General features: G+C 42.1%; 1 protein-coding gene across 1 annotated transcript in view; it reads left to right on the forward strand.

The window, feature by feature from the left end:
* The first annotated feature begins 4,308 nt into the window (after window positions 1–4,308).
* ZPLD1 (zona pellucida like domain containing 1) overlaps window positions 4,309–16,552 on the forward strand; it is a 32,735-nt gene continuing 20,491 nt past the window's right edge. The window contains exons 1-2 of the mRNA XM_056858679.1: window positions 4,309–4,420; window positions 14,274–14,494. Of these exons, the coding sequence (XP_056714657.1) occupies window positions 4,315–4,420; window positions 14,274–14,494 (327 nt within the window). The 5' untranslated portion in view covers window positions 4,309–4,314. The remainder of the gene's footprint in view (window positions 4,421–14,273; window positions 14,495–16,552) is intronic.

Raw genomic sequence — 16,552 nt, forward strand, 5'->3', positions numbered from 1 at the left:
GTGTAAAAATGCCCTAAAAGAAGAAACAGAACCCTCAATGACAGCAACAAAGTGAGACAGAGAAAAACAACGTATGACAAAAAGAAACAAAAATTGCAATAACAGCTCATTCCTTACTGGAGAGATTGAAACCTCTAATCCTCTATGATTTAGAACCAAACTGGAGACAATCAACCAATGAAAGATTTTAAAGATGCAGCAGTGGAGATTACAATTCAAGGTTCAGGTTCTAACTGCTGAATCTTTTCCATGAAGCTCGGTTGGCGTTGTATGTATAGATACCTTGTTGATGAACATTATGTGATGACATCTGCATTCATGGTGATATCTCATATCACATTTGATCTCAGTATGACATCTTTGCCCTTTCTTGTGAGTATGGACCAATTGAAAAGGGTTAGAAATTTCTCACAAACACAACAGGATACTGATAACCTTGCAGGTTAGCGACCGATACTATCTCCATTCTTGACTCTTTCCCCCCTCTCTCTCTCTCTCTCCCTCCCTCTCCCTCTCTCTCTCTCTCTCTCCTCTCTCTCTCTTGCAGACAAGATTTTCTCTAAATGAACTGATGACAGAATAATATCTCCAGAGTGCTTGGTTATCCCACACAGACCTCTTGAAATATTTGTATCCTGGAAAGTTGGAGATCAAAAGCGCGCTCGTGCGCGCGCGCGCACACACACACACACACACAAAGATTCAGGACTGAAAACGCTATCATAAAGAACCTACTCAAGTTTCAGTCTGGTGATGAACAGACTTGTGAAGCGTTTTGAGAACTGGCAGCTTTTCCCATCTAAAATCCAGGCATACTTTTAAAAAATAGAATTTCTATAGTAAGCATCTCTTGAATCTTCGGAGGAACTGGAGTATTTTCTGAAAAAGTTTTGCTGGGCAGTGATGTTAAACATTTGATTTCATACGACAGTGCAGGATACATGGAGTACAGCTGAGTCAACCATTCCAGGGGATTTGGGTAAGTGTATTTCATGGAAGCTTCTTAAAGTGTTTCAAAATGTTTTTGGTAAACGTCATCAAATATTGTGTAAAATTTTTGAATGTTTCCTTCATATCACTCATCAGGTAATATGGATTATGGGTAACACTGGTTGAGCTATTGGGAGTTGATTATGAACAAGGTGAAATAAAACTTTTGACACAAGTCCAGCGTGAGAGAAAGTGATCGTTTCTCACCCTGGATTATATTTGTTGAAATCCAGCCCCTGACTAGCTTGTTGTTTTCATAGGAGAAGGACATTAGAACCATCTTCTCGGAGTGTTGATGCAAATCAAACACTAAACTTTGCCATCCAAGAGACAGACAATATTACTCAGCTTATGTAGTCTGTCTGCAATTTCACACAATCAGCGCACTGACAGATGCAAATGGGAAATGTTGATAGCTGATATTATTGAACAGGATTCCATTGCGATTGAAAAACATTAGTTCAATGATTGTAAGAATTGTCTCATATTACAAAAACATTTCCACACCGTTCTTTTGGGTTTGTTTCTTTAAGATGACTATATGTACATGAGAAATTAGCTGAATGTGAAATAAAAGCTCTTTGGTTTACTGATAGGGTCCAGAATAGCATCGGAATTTTAATAGTTAAATGTATATTGCGAAGTTTTTCATTTAAGCACAAGTAAAATGGATGTATAGGCCCTGCCTAGCTCTTACCCTAGATAAAAGAATATATTATTCCTAATATTCCTTTTCTCCTTCCCCCTTCTTTTCAGCTATACCAGGCATATTTTTAAAATTGCTTCCAATATGACTTCAAAAATTCTCTGAGTCCAACATGATTATTGAGTGAGATTCAGAATAAAGGTAAATGGCATTTCTGTAAACAAATCATTTTCCCATTTCACCATCAATTGGGCTGTTTTCAGCTTTTAAGTAAAAACTGAGAACATGGTGAATTTAAAGAGATCAAAACCTAATGTCATTTCATGAAATATCAGTAATCTTATAACCAAAAAGGCATATATAACTTTTGCCGATTAGATAAGGCAGCAACCAAATTGTACACTGCATTCAAGTTATTTCTTTTGCTGGAGAAAATAAATCAGGAATGGGTTTGAAGCAACAAAGTGTGCTTATGCTCAAGCAGAGTCAACAATATGATCTAATAACTACCAGCCTCCATTATTTATGAAATTATATTTATATTTTGTTCTCTTTAAAAGCATTTAAAAATAATTAAAACAAAACAATTTTTTTGAATTGCATCTGTCCATGTTACTGGAGATAGCTGGAGAATAACAATAATGTGTACATATGTATATCATATGAAGCTACTTTATACTGAGTCAGACCACTGGCCCATCTAGCATAGTATTTTCTATGCCAAACAGCAGGAGCTGTCCGTGGCCTCAAGCAGAGATTGTTACAAATGTTACTATTTGAGATAGTTTTAACTGGAGTGTCTGGGGATTGAACTTGCCCAGGCTGTGAGCATTCAAAAATGCAACTGTTGGCCTTCCCCAGTATAGCCCTTGACTTATGCAAAATTCTCAGCTATGCTTTAGGAAGATCTTTGCCTTTCTCTCACTACTAAAAATGCTTATTATGGTAAGTCTGAAGATAATTGTTTAACTAGTATGTACATATGCTGTGAGCCAGCATGGTGTAGGGGTTAAGAGCGGTGGACTCTAATCTGGAGAACTGGGTTTGTTTCCCCACTCATGAACATATACAAATGAACACATGAAGCTGCCTTATACTGAGTCAGACCCTTGGTCCATAAAAGTCAGAATTGTCTACTCAGACCAGGAACGGCTCTCCACGGTCTCAGGGAGAGGTCTTTCACGTCACCTACTTATCTATCTCTTTAACTGGAGATGCTGCTGATTGAACCTGGGACCTTCTGCATGTCAAGCAGAGGCTCTACCACTGAGCCACAGCCCCTCCCCACTCCTCCACATGAAGCCTACTGGGTGACCTTGGGCTAGTCACAGTTCTCTCCAAAGTATCTCAGTCCCACCTACTTCACAAGATGTCTGTTTTGGGGAGGGGAAGGGATAGTGATTGTAAGCCAGTTTGAGAGTCCTTAAAGGTAGAGAAAATCAGGGTATAAAAATCAACTCTCCTCCTGCTCCTCCTGCTCCTCCTCCGTTGTTGTCGTTGTCTTCTTCTTCTTCTTCTTCTTCTTCTTCTTCTTCTTCTTCTTCTTCTTCTTCTTCTTCTTCTTCTTCTTCTTCTTCCAATATGGTTGCTATGAAAGCACAAGCAAAGAAGGACCTGAAAGTTTCTGGGAAAGGGTTAGAGCGAAATCACAGAAGAAATTGTGGCCACAGGCCCGTCCTTGACAGGCAATCATTCCTGGAGATTTGCTGTTTTTTTCCATCAAACCAGACCTCTTTAGAATATACAATGAAATTTTAGTAAATTTTGTAAACTTCCCATAAAGTACTTAAGTAAAAGAGCATCATTGATGACTTAAAGCTACCATACCACAAAAAAACCCTGCATATTCTAACAAGCTCAAATAAATGCAGTTGCAGAACTGAGTTCTTGCTCCTAATGAATATTTCACGTACCTTTACTTACAGAAAAGATTTATAGAGAAGAGTGGTTATAGAAGTGTCACCCTTAGACTTACAGCTAGAGAATCCTGAAATTTGTATTGCCCCTGATAAGAAAACCAGTCTTTCTAACAGTGCAATCATAACCACAGTTTCATGGAAAATAGGATTCTGAGTAGACCTACTGAGGATTGCTCTTTGAGCCTAACAACAAATTATTTAGTCAAATGCAGCAGAGTGGAGATCAGAGAAATCTGGTTCCTTATCATGTGGTGTTTATATAACCTAAGGTTGCTGTTAAACCTTTCATATGATACAGACAGAGCTCTGTCTGAGCAAACATAAGCCCATTGAGGGAAAAACAACAACCCTAACAACGTAGAAATCTGTGTAATGTGCAGTTTGAGTTTAATAATCCAGTAGGGAACTTTGGATGGGATGGAATTCATCAAAGGAGAGTGCCTTGGCCGGAATCAGTGTGTAATAATTACTGTGAACGGGATCCAAGAGAGATGAAAATATCCTCCTTTTATGCAGGCAAAAAGCATAGGCATAAGTAGAGGTGTGTCCTACAAGTGATTTCTCGTTTGTGATGTGGATTTCCCACCGATCAGCCATTCTTCTGTCTGTAGAGAAGGGATGTTGCTTAAAAAATTAGGCCAAGGTTTGTCAGCCATCTCCCAGACAGATGATCTATTGATTGTGAAATTTCTGCAATAGCCAATCTCAAATGCAAACAAGCACGCAGAATAATTGCCAAACATTGTACTAGGTTTTGCCATGGAACAAGTATGGCTGCTGATCCTGCTGACTGTAAAGGTGCTCCCGGTGACTGCACAATTCAATGGATACAACTGTGACGCCGCCCTACACAGCAGGTTCCCTGGTAAGTGTTAATTGCAATGTATTAAGTGCAAGTCTTTTGTTATCTCGCTTTCTAGGGATGCTTATTTGTAACCACTACAGATCTTTAAAGTAAATGAAGCGTGGGGAGAAAGAAGTTCTCATTAACCAACTAATGGTGGATGAAATAACATAGAACTACCAGCCCTGCCATATGCAGATGTAGCTACCAATAATAACAAAAGAACTTCATTTGCGAAGGGTGAATTCAGTACACAAATTTGTTGCCCACAGGATGTTTTTTCAGATGGTTTACTTAGTAAAAACTCATATAGTTACCATCAATGATCTTTTTAGAGGTAATTTCCTTTCCAGCAGTAATGAAATATCTTTCCTCTGTGGCTCAGTAAAAATTCATGAAAGAGAAGACAATCAGTGGCTTATTGATGATTACCATAAACACTCAGCATGTACAGAGCTATGAACATTCTGTTTGAGCACCATATAAATATATGTGTTGTGTATATGTGTTAAGTACCATTAAGTTGCTTCCGACTCATGGTGACCCTATGAATGAAAGTCCTCCAAAATGTCCTATCTTTGACAGCCTTCCTCATATCTTGCAAATTGAAGGCTGTAGCTCCCTTTATTGAATCAATCCATCTCTTGTATATAAATATATGCTTTATCTAAGGGAGGCTGGCACAGCATATGTGGTTATGACTTATCAAGGATTGCCAGGTCCCCCCTGGCTAGGGTTGTCAAACTCCAGGTGATGGCTGGAGATCTCCTGCTATTACAACTGATCTCCGGCCAATTGAGATCAGTTCACCTGGAGAAAATGGCTGCTTTGGCAATTGGACTCTATGGCATTCAAGTCCCTCCCCTCCCTAAACCCCGCCTTCCTCAGGCTCTGCCCCCAAAACCTCCCGCCGGTGGCAAAGAGGGACCTAGCAACACTACCCCTGGCCACTAGAGGGGAAAGGGAGGGTAGGGTTGCCATATCCAGGCTGGGAAACTCCTGGAAATTTGGGGATGGAGCCTGAGGAGGACAGGAGCCTCAGTGGGGTACCATTCCATAGAGTCCACTCTCCAAAGCATCTATTTTCTCCAGGAGAACTGATCTCTGAAGTCTGGAGTTGATCTGTAATTCCAGGGGATCCCCATGCCCCATCAGCCAGCTGGCATCCCGAAAGCTGATCTCTAAGGCACCTTGTCAAGGCTTCAATCAACTCATGTTTTCTGTCTATCTAAGACCGCAGGACAGTGGTTGGAGGGCTGGGAATACATGGGTGGTGATCTGTGTCCGGCTTCTCTTCCTTTTGTGGCTTAAAGTAGCCCAGTGGACATATCTGACTGGAGAAACTACTTGGAGAGAAAGAGTTCATGCTACCTTTCCCAAGATCAGAGCTCTAATCCTGGCTCCTGTTAGTAGCCAAATTCTAAGTATGGAGTTCAGGTAATAGGCCACAGGGACGTTTCTCGGTGGTCACCCCCGCTGACTGCTTTGGGGCTTCCTTTTGATTATGCATGTCTTTTCCGCCAGTCAGAGGTCACCTTGCTCTCCCTGTGCCTGTGTTTTCCAGATGCTGTTTTAGCCAGAATCTGGAAAATGCGGGCAAAACACGCGGGAGAGTGAGGCGACCTCTGACGGGCGGGAAAGGCATGCATAATAGGTTGCCAGCCTCCACATACTAGCTGGAGATCTCCTGCTATTACAACTGATCTCCAGCCGATATAGATCAGTTCACCTGGAGACAATGGCTACTTCTGGCAATTGTACTCTATGGCATTGAAGTCCCTCCCCTCCCCAAGCCCTGCTCTCTTCAGGCTCCTCCCCAAAAACCTCCCACCGGTGGTGAAGAGGGACCTGGCAACCCTAATGCATAATCAAAAGGAATCCCTGAAGCAGCCAGTGGGGGTGACTGCGGGGAAATGTCCCTTCATAAAAGGCCATAGACTCTACTCTGGTTCAGCAATCTGAATGGCTACCTGTCGGTACACTGGTATTTTCCAGCAAACTGTTTACCTCCCTTTGGGGAGCTACATCATCGCCTGTCACTGGGGTGGGGGAAACAGGTATGGCAGTGGTCTCTGTCCTCCCCAGTTTGCAGCTCTGTGTGCCTATTTGCCTGAGATTGCAAGAAAAATGTTTTCCCCACATTCCTTTAGCAAACATAGCTCTAAGAAAGAGCAGCAGTTCAATCAAACAGTGGCTCCACTATGTTTACATAAAATCAGATCAAAATTTGGCTCACAGTCTGGATACTAACAAATGAAGAATTGCTTTCCTGGCTGGCACAGAAACTCACTTTCCCCAGTCTGAGAATTTTTCAAGCGTGGGAAGGGGGAAGTCAGACCTTTTTGGGAAGAAGTGTAGAGTTTTTTTTAGGAAAGCTTTTTGAGTCCTTTGTGGGAGAAAGTGCAGCGGGGTGGACAGTGAAGTTATAATGGTTCAGGAGCAGCTGAGTGACTCCTAGGGTTGCCAGCTCTGGGTTGGGAAATACCTAGAGATTTTGGGAGCTTGAGGAGGGTGGGGTTTGCCGAGAGAAGGGGCTTCAGCGGGGTATAATGCTATAGACTTCACCTTCCAAAGTGGCCATTCTCTCCAGGTGAGCTGATCTCTGTCACCTGGCGATCAGTTGCAATAGCAGGAGATCTCGAGCCACCACCTGGAGACTGGCAATCCTAATGGCTCCTGAAGTGTGGGTAGAAGAAGAAGAAGAAGAGTTGGCTTTTATATCCTGTTTTTTTTTTATCTCCCATAAGGTTCACAATCAAATTCCCTCCCCCCCTCCACAACAGGCACCTTGTGAGGTAGGTGGAGCTGAGAATTCTGAGAGAATTGTGACTGGCTCAAGGGGACTCAGCAGGCTTCATGTGAAGGAGTGGGGAATCGAACCCGACTCTCCAGATTAGAGTCCTCCACTCATGCGGAGGAGTGGGGAATCAAACCCGGTGCTCCAGATTAGAGTCCACCCCTCTTAACCACTACACCACGCTGGGTCTCAGTAGCAGAGCAGCTGGGGCTTCGCTCTGCTTGCTCCCGGCTGCCCATTGGGACAGAGGCCCACTGGGAACTTTCTCTGTGAGTTAAATAGCCAATTCATTCTGAAGTGCAAGAGATAAAATTTTAAATAAATAAATATAAATAAAATAAATTTTCAGCTTGACTCATAAGACATTTATATCTCACTTTCATTGTATATTTTCCCTTCCTTTAAACATTTCATCCAGTAATCTCAATGGACAATGCATAGTGGACCCTGTTTCTTTTTGGAATGGATAGCGTTTCTTTGTTATTACCAGAAGTATAGTAAACAAAGAATACACTTCCAAATCAGTTATGTAGTATGTTTTGAGACATGTTGTCCCTTACCCCATTCTCTGGTTGAGCCGCCTGCCTACATGTGAAAAGGTTCCTGTTTTGTGTATAAACAAAGATCTCCCCAGAGGAAGAAGAAGAGTTGGTTTTTATATGCTGATTTTCCTGACCTTTTAAGGAGAATCAAACCAGTTTACAATCTCCTTCCGTTCCTCTCCCCACAGCAGACACCTTGTGAGGTAGGTGAGGCTGAGAAAGCTCTAAGAGAACTGTGATTAGCCCAAGGTCACCCAGCTGGCTTCATGTATAGGAGTGGGAAACCAACCCAGTTCACCAGATTAGAGTCCACCAGTCCTAACCACTACACCACGCTGGAGTAGATGAGGGCTACAGAAAGCTTTTTTGCGCCTTATGCCCTGTGTGTATGTTTTATTAAATTAAAATGGCCAAACTTGTGAATTTTATACTCAACTTTGCATTGTATAATTAAGTTTATTAATAGGAACAGTGCTAAATCAGGCATTGGTTTATGAATGTTGAATTGTGCTCATATACCAGATATTCAACTAGTTATCTTAGAACCAGCTATAATGATTAATTAGGTAAAAATACAGCAAACATCTTATATTCATGATTTGAAAATTTTAAAGGCATATTTTCTGTTTAAGAAAGAAACACTGTGAGATATTTTCCTTACAGTTCTAGAAGTATATGGCTAATTCTTCATGCAGATTTTATCTGCATAGCAGAAATTACCTTAAAAACTTGCTTCTGTTCTAAAGCCTTTTTCAAAAATGATATTTATTGCATATAAATAATTCCAAATGCTTATTTTTGAGTGAGTGGATCGTTATTCTAATGGCTAGCCTCATAAAGTCCTCAGTAACTTGTTGGCCATAGTGGATTATGTTCTCCATTATGCTCAAAGGCTATAAAAATAATGCTGATTCCTGATTTCAGTTAACATTTCCACTGATGATTTAATGCATCACAAAAATATCGCTCAATCATGCTTCTACAACTTTATTGATTCAATAAAAGGAGTAATAATATTGGCAATTATTTTTTTATCATCAAATTAGTAGTAATGGTGCTACTCATACTGTGCTTGGGAATTTCCCTGTTCTTAGAGGCTATCCCTTCTCTTAGGCTACAACCTTTGGATTATAATTATCAGAGGACAGGAAAACACCTCCAGACTGTTAATGCACCACTAAAGACAATCATCAAAGGTTTGGGCTGATTTGGGCTGTGAAATTCATCCTTTACATCTCTGCAACCTAGGGTTGCCAAGCCCAGTCAGGCAACCAGCAGGAGACTGGGTGGGGTGGGGACATGGGTAGTGGGTGTCAGATGACAGTGTGAAGTCACTTCTAGGAAAACTCATAAGCGATGTCACACCTCTCTAGGAATTGGCCGAAACTCTATAGTAAAACCATCTATAGTAAAACCATAGTGTTTTACCATAGAGTTTGGACAATTCCTAGAGGGGTGTGGCATCACTTCCAGGTGTTCCCAGAAATGACATCATGCTGTTGGCCAACAGCCATTTTTAAAAATGCTGCTCAGAGTGGTAGCGGAAAACATCAGCTGAAGGCAGGGGGTTGGCAACTCTACAGTGCAGCCCCTTCCACTACTGTGCCAGCATGTGCCTACTTGTAGGCCTGTTTAGGCTCTTCCCACCTTTTCTTTCTCTCTCCTTCCCCTTCAGCTTCTTGGGCTTCAGCAGCTTAACTCTCATGTTCTCTACTCTCCTGCAAATAGGGGTTGCCAGGTGGGTGGTTTCGGCAGGCAATTGCCCGCCAATCCATCCAGCTGCTCTGGAGCAGTGTTTGTGTGCCTGTGTGGCCATACATATGTGATGCCATCACTTCTGGGATTACCCCCGGAAGTGCTGCATTGCTGCGGCTGCTTTAGCACTCAAACCCTGTTGTGTATGTATATAGTTGGAAGTAAGCAAGGGAGACTTAGGAGCTTGAGTTCTGGGCGAAGGATCCTAAACCCTGCTCACCCTATTGGTCAAGCAAACGGACCCCATAGGCTCTAAGCCAATATGTACCATTGGTCACCAGGAGGTTATGTCCCCCTATCACGGATCCAGGGGGGAGTGTCTGCAGGCAGCCAAGGGGGCATATAAACAGGGGTTGCTCATTGTGTTAACCAGTTCTGTTCCTGTAATCAATAAACGCGGTTGTTGTTGAACTCCGTCTCCGAACCTCGTGAATCCTTCCCACGCGGACTTAACAAACCCCTTGGCAATGTGGTGCATCTGGAAGTAAACCCAGAAGTAACCCTAGAAGTGATGTCATTGAGTACATGTAGCCGCCCAGTCCCGCCCCCTAAAACCTCCCGCCGATCAAGAGGAGGGACCTGGCAACCCTATTTGCAAAATACACTCCCACCTATCTCCTACATCTTGTTCTTCCCCATGTAATTCACATATCACTTTCTTTAGGACAACTTCCAAATGCTAATTAGAGTTGCCAAACTCAAGGTGGGGATCTCCTGGAATTACAACTTATCTCCAGACTACAAAGATCAGTTGCCCAGGAGAAAATGGATGCTTTGGAGGGTGGACCCTGTGGCATTATACCCACTGAGGGCCTTCCCTTCCCAACCCTGCCCTCCCCAGCCTCCACCCCCAAGCCTCCAGTTACTTCTCAACCCAGAATTGGCAACTCTAAAGTTAATATACGTTGATGTTATAGAGGTAAAAGTCTCCACAAAATGACTCCCACCAGTATTGAATGGTCTTGTGAATGCCCTCCCACAAAGTAAGACCTAACTCACTAGATCCCACAAAGGCCTTTTTTCTGTCTTTTAGCCACTGTGCAAATAGGATTTGATGGGTTGATGTACTGTAGCTGGGTGCTGCTCAGGTTATATTTATTTCAATTTTACTCTCTAGTATGGCTTGTATATAAGTTGATTCCAGGAATAATTTGGACATATGTTTTATTGCTATATATATATATATATATATATATATATATATATATATATATATATATATATATATATAAGTGTAGCTAGTTTCTTCTGTAGTTTTCCTTTTTGTCTGCTCTGAGCTCTTTGGGGAATTCTGCGTAGAAACAGTGTTTGTAGTACTGACTGACTGTCATCAGTTAATTGCCACTTACCCTATGACAGTTATAATTTTAACTGAACAGTCTTGTGCAGACAGTCAAACTCTATAGATGTGTATGAGTGGAGGAGGGAATCAGGATTGTGCATAGTGGCCCTATCCCCAGTATGTAGGTGCAAAAATGGATGATACAGTTGCATATTCAGGACCTGTGCACACTGGGGCATACGTGATAGAACAAATGTGACCTTAAATGTGCGGCGGTTGGGAGCACTGCAGAAGCAGACCAAGGAGGAACAATCGTAATTCAGCCCCCCACATATATCCGTACATTTACTGATAATGCAGTGGCCTTAGAAGGGTGTAACTCAGTTAAGGATTGTACTGTAAATATTTTCAGAGGGCTAGTATGAGATGTCATCTTATATTTCAGTTCCTAGTATGTGATGATAGTAGTACTAGCTCATCATGCTGGGGCATGAGTATTTATGTAGTTTCCAGCTATTAAAGGGTAAATATAAAGGTCCCCTCTGCAAGCACCGGGTCATTCCTGACCCATGGGGTGATGTCACATCCCGACGTTTACTAGGCAGACTTTGTTTTTTTATGCGGTGGTTTGCCAGTGCCTTCCCCAGTCATCTTCCCTTTACCTCCAGCAAGCTGGGTACTCATTTTACCCACCTCGGAAGGATGGAAGGCTGAGTCAACCTTGAGCCAGCTACCTGAAACCAACTTCCATTGGGATTGAACTCAGGTCGTGAGCAGAGCTTGGACTGCAGTACTGCAGCTTACCACTCTGCGCCACGGGGCTCCTTTCCAGCTATTACCTGTGAGCATTTGAAGATGTCACCAGAATCAGGCTATTGGTCTGTCAAGGCAGTACTGGCTACTCCAGTTAGCAGGTCTCAGGCAGCCATTTTCTGGTCCAACTATTATCTCATTTATTTTTGACCCCTGATGCCAAGGAATGATCCTGGGACCTTCTGTACTCCAAATGTGTGCTGCCTCACATAGCCCTTCCTCTGATGTTATTCTAACAATGTATTCTTGGTTTGATTTTATCTCCCCAGGAAACTATAATTACGGCTCTTGTTACAATAGATCTAATAGTCTTTAAAGTGCCATGAACAACCTTTTGTTGACCAAGAGCCACTTGCCTTGCCTTGCAATACATGGAAGAAATATGTGTTTGCATTAGCTCTTCCAGTCCCCTCATGTTGTCGAAAGGGTTGTACAACAATTCATCTGGGCAGTCTTAGTGGCAATCACTAATGCTTTTCTGGCACTTTAAAAATGTTAAATCTTGAAAAAGATCTAATATATTCCTTGTTGTGTAAATTAATGAGCTACATGGTGAAATGCAAAGAATAATTGCAACCTGTAAAGAATTAACAAACAAAATTACTGCGTTCAACAATATTTACTCCATCTAACAGTGGCGGAACAGTGCTATTTTTTCCTTGATTATGAAGCATTTGTTCTGTTTGCTACATAAATATCTGCGACTTGGTTGATTCTCCTAGATCTCTCTGTAACTTTTGATACCATTGATCATGGTATCTTTCTAGACTGTCTTTCTGGGCTGGGAGACTGTGAGGCACAGTTTTAATTCTGGTCCTACCTGGAGAGTATATTTCAGGTGGTGTTGGGGGATAGCTGCCCATGTCCTTTGCCTTCAGCCTGCGGGGTCCCACAAGGCTCCATCTTGCTCCCATTGCTTTTTAACACCTACATGCAACTGCTGGCTGAAGTCATCTAAAGATTTTGGCCGGGTCCTCACCAATATGTGGATGATACTCAGCTCAATCTTGTGTTTCCAGCTGATCCCAGGAAGGTTTCAGAAACCCTGAACCAGTGCTTGGAGGCAGTTCTGAAGTGGATTTGGGATAATCGACTGAAGCTTAATCGTGCTTAGTTCTGTGTGTTTGCATTAACAATACAATAGAGTGGGCCCATGGTGCTTACACATGTGAATGTCCCTTGCTGAATCAGGCTGGATATTTCAAAGCCTGCAGTCTTAAGCACCCTTCTTTGAAGCAAGTTCTGCTAAAATCAATAGCTTTTACTTCCAAGTAAATAGAATTAGAATCAAGTTATGAAGGTGGATGCATCACTGATATCTATAATGGTAATGTGACATTTGCCGATCTATTTTTTTAATCCTTTCACTAAGGGTTCCATCAGGATGCTTGACTTTTTCATGTGGTACGAACCTGATGTTATCAGAGAACTTTCTACCATCTATAGCCTCTTTTGCTGTGTTGATTAGAATTCTAAATTGCTATTATTAACTGCTATTTACCTTCCCAGAACCAAATGAATTGAGTGCTTTGAATTCTCACTCATGTTTGACTGAATCCTACATTATGTGGGAATAGCTGTGGGCAAAATATACCTCAATCAAATATTGCTTTCAGAGGCAGAGATTAGTGTAAAGGCCACATTATCAAGTTCTTTGCATATAAGAGCTTTCCTGTCCTGTTCCTGCATCATTTGGGGTTGTTTGAGAGCTTTAAATGGACCACTTTGTACAATAAGGTATTTTATTACCATTCTTCTTTCATGCCATTTTTATTCACATACACTGCATGGCATGTTCGCAGGTGCAATGGATACTTAGAGTGGAAAATGACTGGCAAAATATGTGTGTGATAGGTTTGTTGCTACATGTAGGGTGTTTACACACCTTGTCAAAAAAGGCGTTAACAGTGCTATCCTAAAAACAATTGCACTCTTCTAAGCCCATTGAAGTTAATGGTCTTAAAAGGGTGTAACTCTGCTTCGGATTGCTCTGCAAATGCCATTAAAGGGATAGAGGAGACCCTCTTGTTACTGCCCACTAACTGCAGGAAGTACCAAAAGAGTAAAGTGGGGGGGGGGAGTCACAACACAGGCTACATAATTTATAATTTTTCATGTAGCTGTTGCATCTATGAAGAAACACCTTCACTCATATATCCTCTGAGGTATAAAAATCTGCTGCTGCAGCTTCACTCTGCATTCCTTTTAGGGTTGCCCTTTTTGCCACCGGAGTGAGCCTGAGGAGGGTGCGGCTTGGGGAGGGACTTCAATGCCCTCCCCAAATTACCAAAGTGGCCATTTTCTCCAGATGAACTATCTCTATTGGCTGGACATCAGTTGTAATAGCATGAGATCTCCAGCTAGTTCCTGGTCATTGGCAACCCTAATTCCTTTCATTATGGTGGTGAGGTCAGTGAGGGTGTAGAGTCTGGGTTTTTTTCATTAGTAGTGTCTACTTTATGGAATTCCCTGCCAAGCAAGATCCATTTGCTTCAATAGAGACTGTTGCCACTCTGAAGATAATTGTTAGATTGTGTTGGTATTTTCAGTTAGTTCTCTATTCATTTTATTGTGTTTTGGATGCCACATTGAGTACTTGATTGGTCAACATACAATTCCAACATTTTACAAATTAATAAATAACTGCAGGCTCCTAAATGTGTTTCCTTTTCCTTTTTATTGCAGCTGAACGAGATATCAGTGTCTACTGTGGAGTACAAGCAATTACTATGAAGATTAATTTTTGCACTGTCCTTTTTTCTGGTTACTCTGAAACTGATTTGGCACTAAATGGGAAACATGGGGATTCCCATTGCCGGGGATTTATAAATAACAACACCTTTCCAGCAGTGGTCATTTTCATCATCAATCTCAGCACTTTGGAGGCCTGTGGAAACGCTTTAATGGTAAGGCAAGAGGCTTTGGAGGCTACACATTACTAATAGAGGGTGGAGCAATATATACTGCTTAGTGGAATTTATAATTGCATAAAGTTTAAAAAAATGAATATGAATTTGAATGTTGGCTGTGAAAGGTAAAGTACTTACCAGGAAGTTCCTTTGAACCAGGGTACCTTGAAGTTTGCCATCTCAGTCATGAGCCTACCATAATTTAGAGGAGCTAGATAGGCTGCCCATTTCTGGAAAACTACTAATCCCATTTCAAACTGGAATGAACATTTAAATGTTCTCATTGAGAAGTAGGGTAACAACTCTAGACTGAGAAATTCCTGTGATGGGCAAGGTTTGGGTAGAGGAAGGACTTCAGCAGGGTATAATGCCAAACAGTCCACTCTCCAAAGCAGCTGTCTCCCAAGACAAAGAATTCCTTAACCTGTCTCTGTAGGGTTTCCAACTTTCAGGTGCTAGCTAGAGATCTCCTGCTATTACAACTGATCTTCAGCCATTAAAGATCAGCTCACCTGGAGAAAATGGCCGCTTTGGCAATTGGACTCTATGGCATTGAAGTCCCTCCAGTCCAACCTCTGTGCTATACCCTCTTCCTAGCTCACAGTCAGCTGCCCTGACAGATGTGGTGATGATGACCCCATCCCCGTGTCATTCTAACGGCACATTTTCCTTTAAAACAGCCCTGAAATCCTGAACTGCGCCCACCCACCACCCAGGGAATCTCAGCAAGGATGCTGGTACCCCCAGCACAATTTGCCTGGTGTTGAAGATCTTGCTGAGGTTCCCTAGTTTTCCCAGGCTCAGAATTTCATGGCTGTTATGAAAGAATAAATGGGCTCTTAGAATAACACAGGCTTCTCTGGGGGATGGGGGCATTAAATTCTAGATTATAACTCAGGAAGGGAGGGACAGGTTTAGAATGATCAATTAAACTGGTAAGGAGTCTGAATTCCAGTCTTGATTTCCACCATTTGGCTAAACTGTGTGTGTGATGGAAGATTACCGGTTCCTCCTTGGTGCCTTGAAAATGCCTTAACAATGCCTTTAAGTCAGATTTGTGATAGGTCAAAAGCCACTCTTCAAGAGAAACTTTGAATGAGCACCTTAATTTATTATTGGGTGAGAAAGAGAATACCTATGCAGTGGGAAAATCTATAAAATTGTTAGCCTGGATTGGAGTTCCATGTCAAGACTCCAGTCCAGAATCTGATGTCAAGGACAGACCCTGTCAGACTGTGCTAATATGCTCTGGATCCACTCCCATGAAAAAGAATATAGAGGCTCTTAGTAAGTATAGGATTAGCTAGCAAAGTACCTTTTCATTTCTTCTTTACTATTCTGCCTAAAACTAATGGTCTACTGATGGTTTCCAAATACCTGTGATTTCTAGAATTTAGGTTTAGTTATTAAAGTTTTATTGCAACCTTGATCTTTGGGTATGAACCGACTGTTTAGGGAAATCTATTCACTTTTCACCAGTTTCTCACATACACTAAAAAGAACTCAGATGGGGCTGAAAAATACAATGTAAGAGATAGAGGAAGAAAAGACCCCCCCCCCCCAAGCCTTTTTTCATTCTTGTGGAAAGCACACAAACATGTTTCTGGCTTGCAAAAGTGGCCAGGTTCAAAAAAATTTCTTCAGTGAGGTAGCTTTAACCAAACTAGGGTTGCCAGGTCCGCCCTGTCTACTGGAAGGGGATGGGGGGTAGGGTTGCCAAACCCATGTTGAGAAACTCCTGGAAATTTGGGGGTGGAGCCTGAGAAAGACAGGGACCTCAGTGGGTTACAATGCCATAGAGTCCACCCTTCAAAGCATCAATTTTCTTCTGGGGAACTGATCTCTGTAGTCTGGAGGTGATTTGTAATTCCAAGGGTCCCTCATGGAGGCTGGCATCCCTATACCAAACTAACCAACCCAGACAGAGAGGGGAAGGAGTTTTTTGTTCTCAGGGCAGGCGGGGGGGGGGGGGGTTGGGGAAGTAAAATTTTAAACACCAGACGTCCCTTCTTATCAGCAAAACTCAGTTCAGGGTGGAACCCTGATAGGCGGGGT

The sequence above is a fragment of the Euleptes europaea genome, chromosome 12, assembly GCF_029931775.1.
Source record: "Euleptes europaea isolate rEulEur1 chromosome 12, rEulEur1.hap1, whole genome shotgun sequence".
Classification (NCBI taxonomy): Eukaryota; Metazoa; Chordata; class Lepidosauria; order Squamata; family Sphaerodactylidae; genus Euleptes; species Euleptes europaea.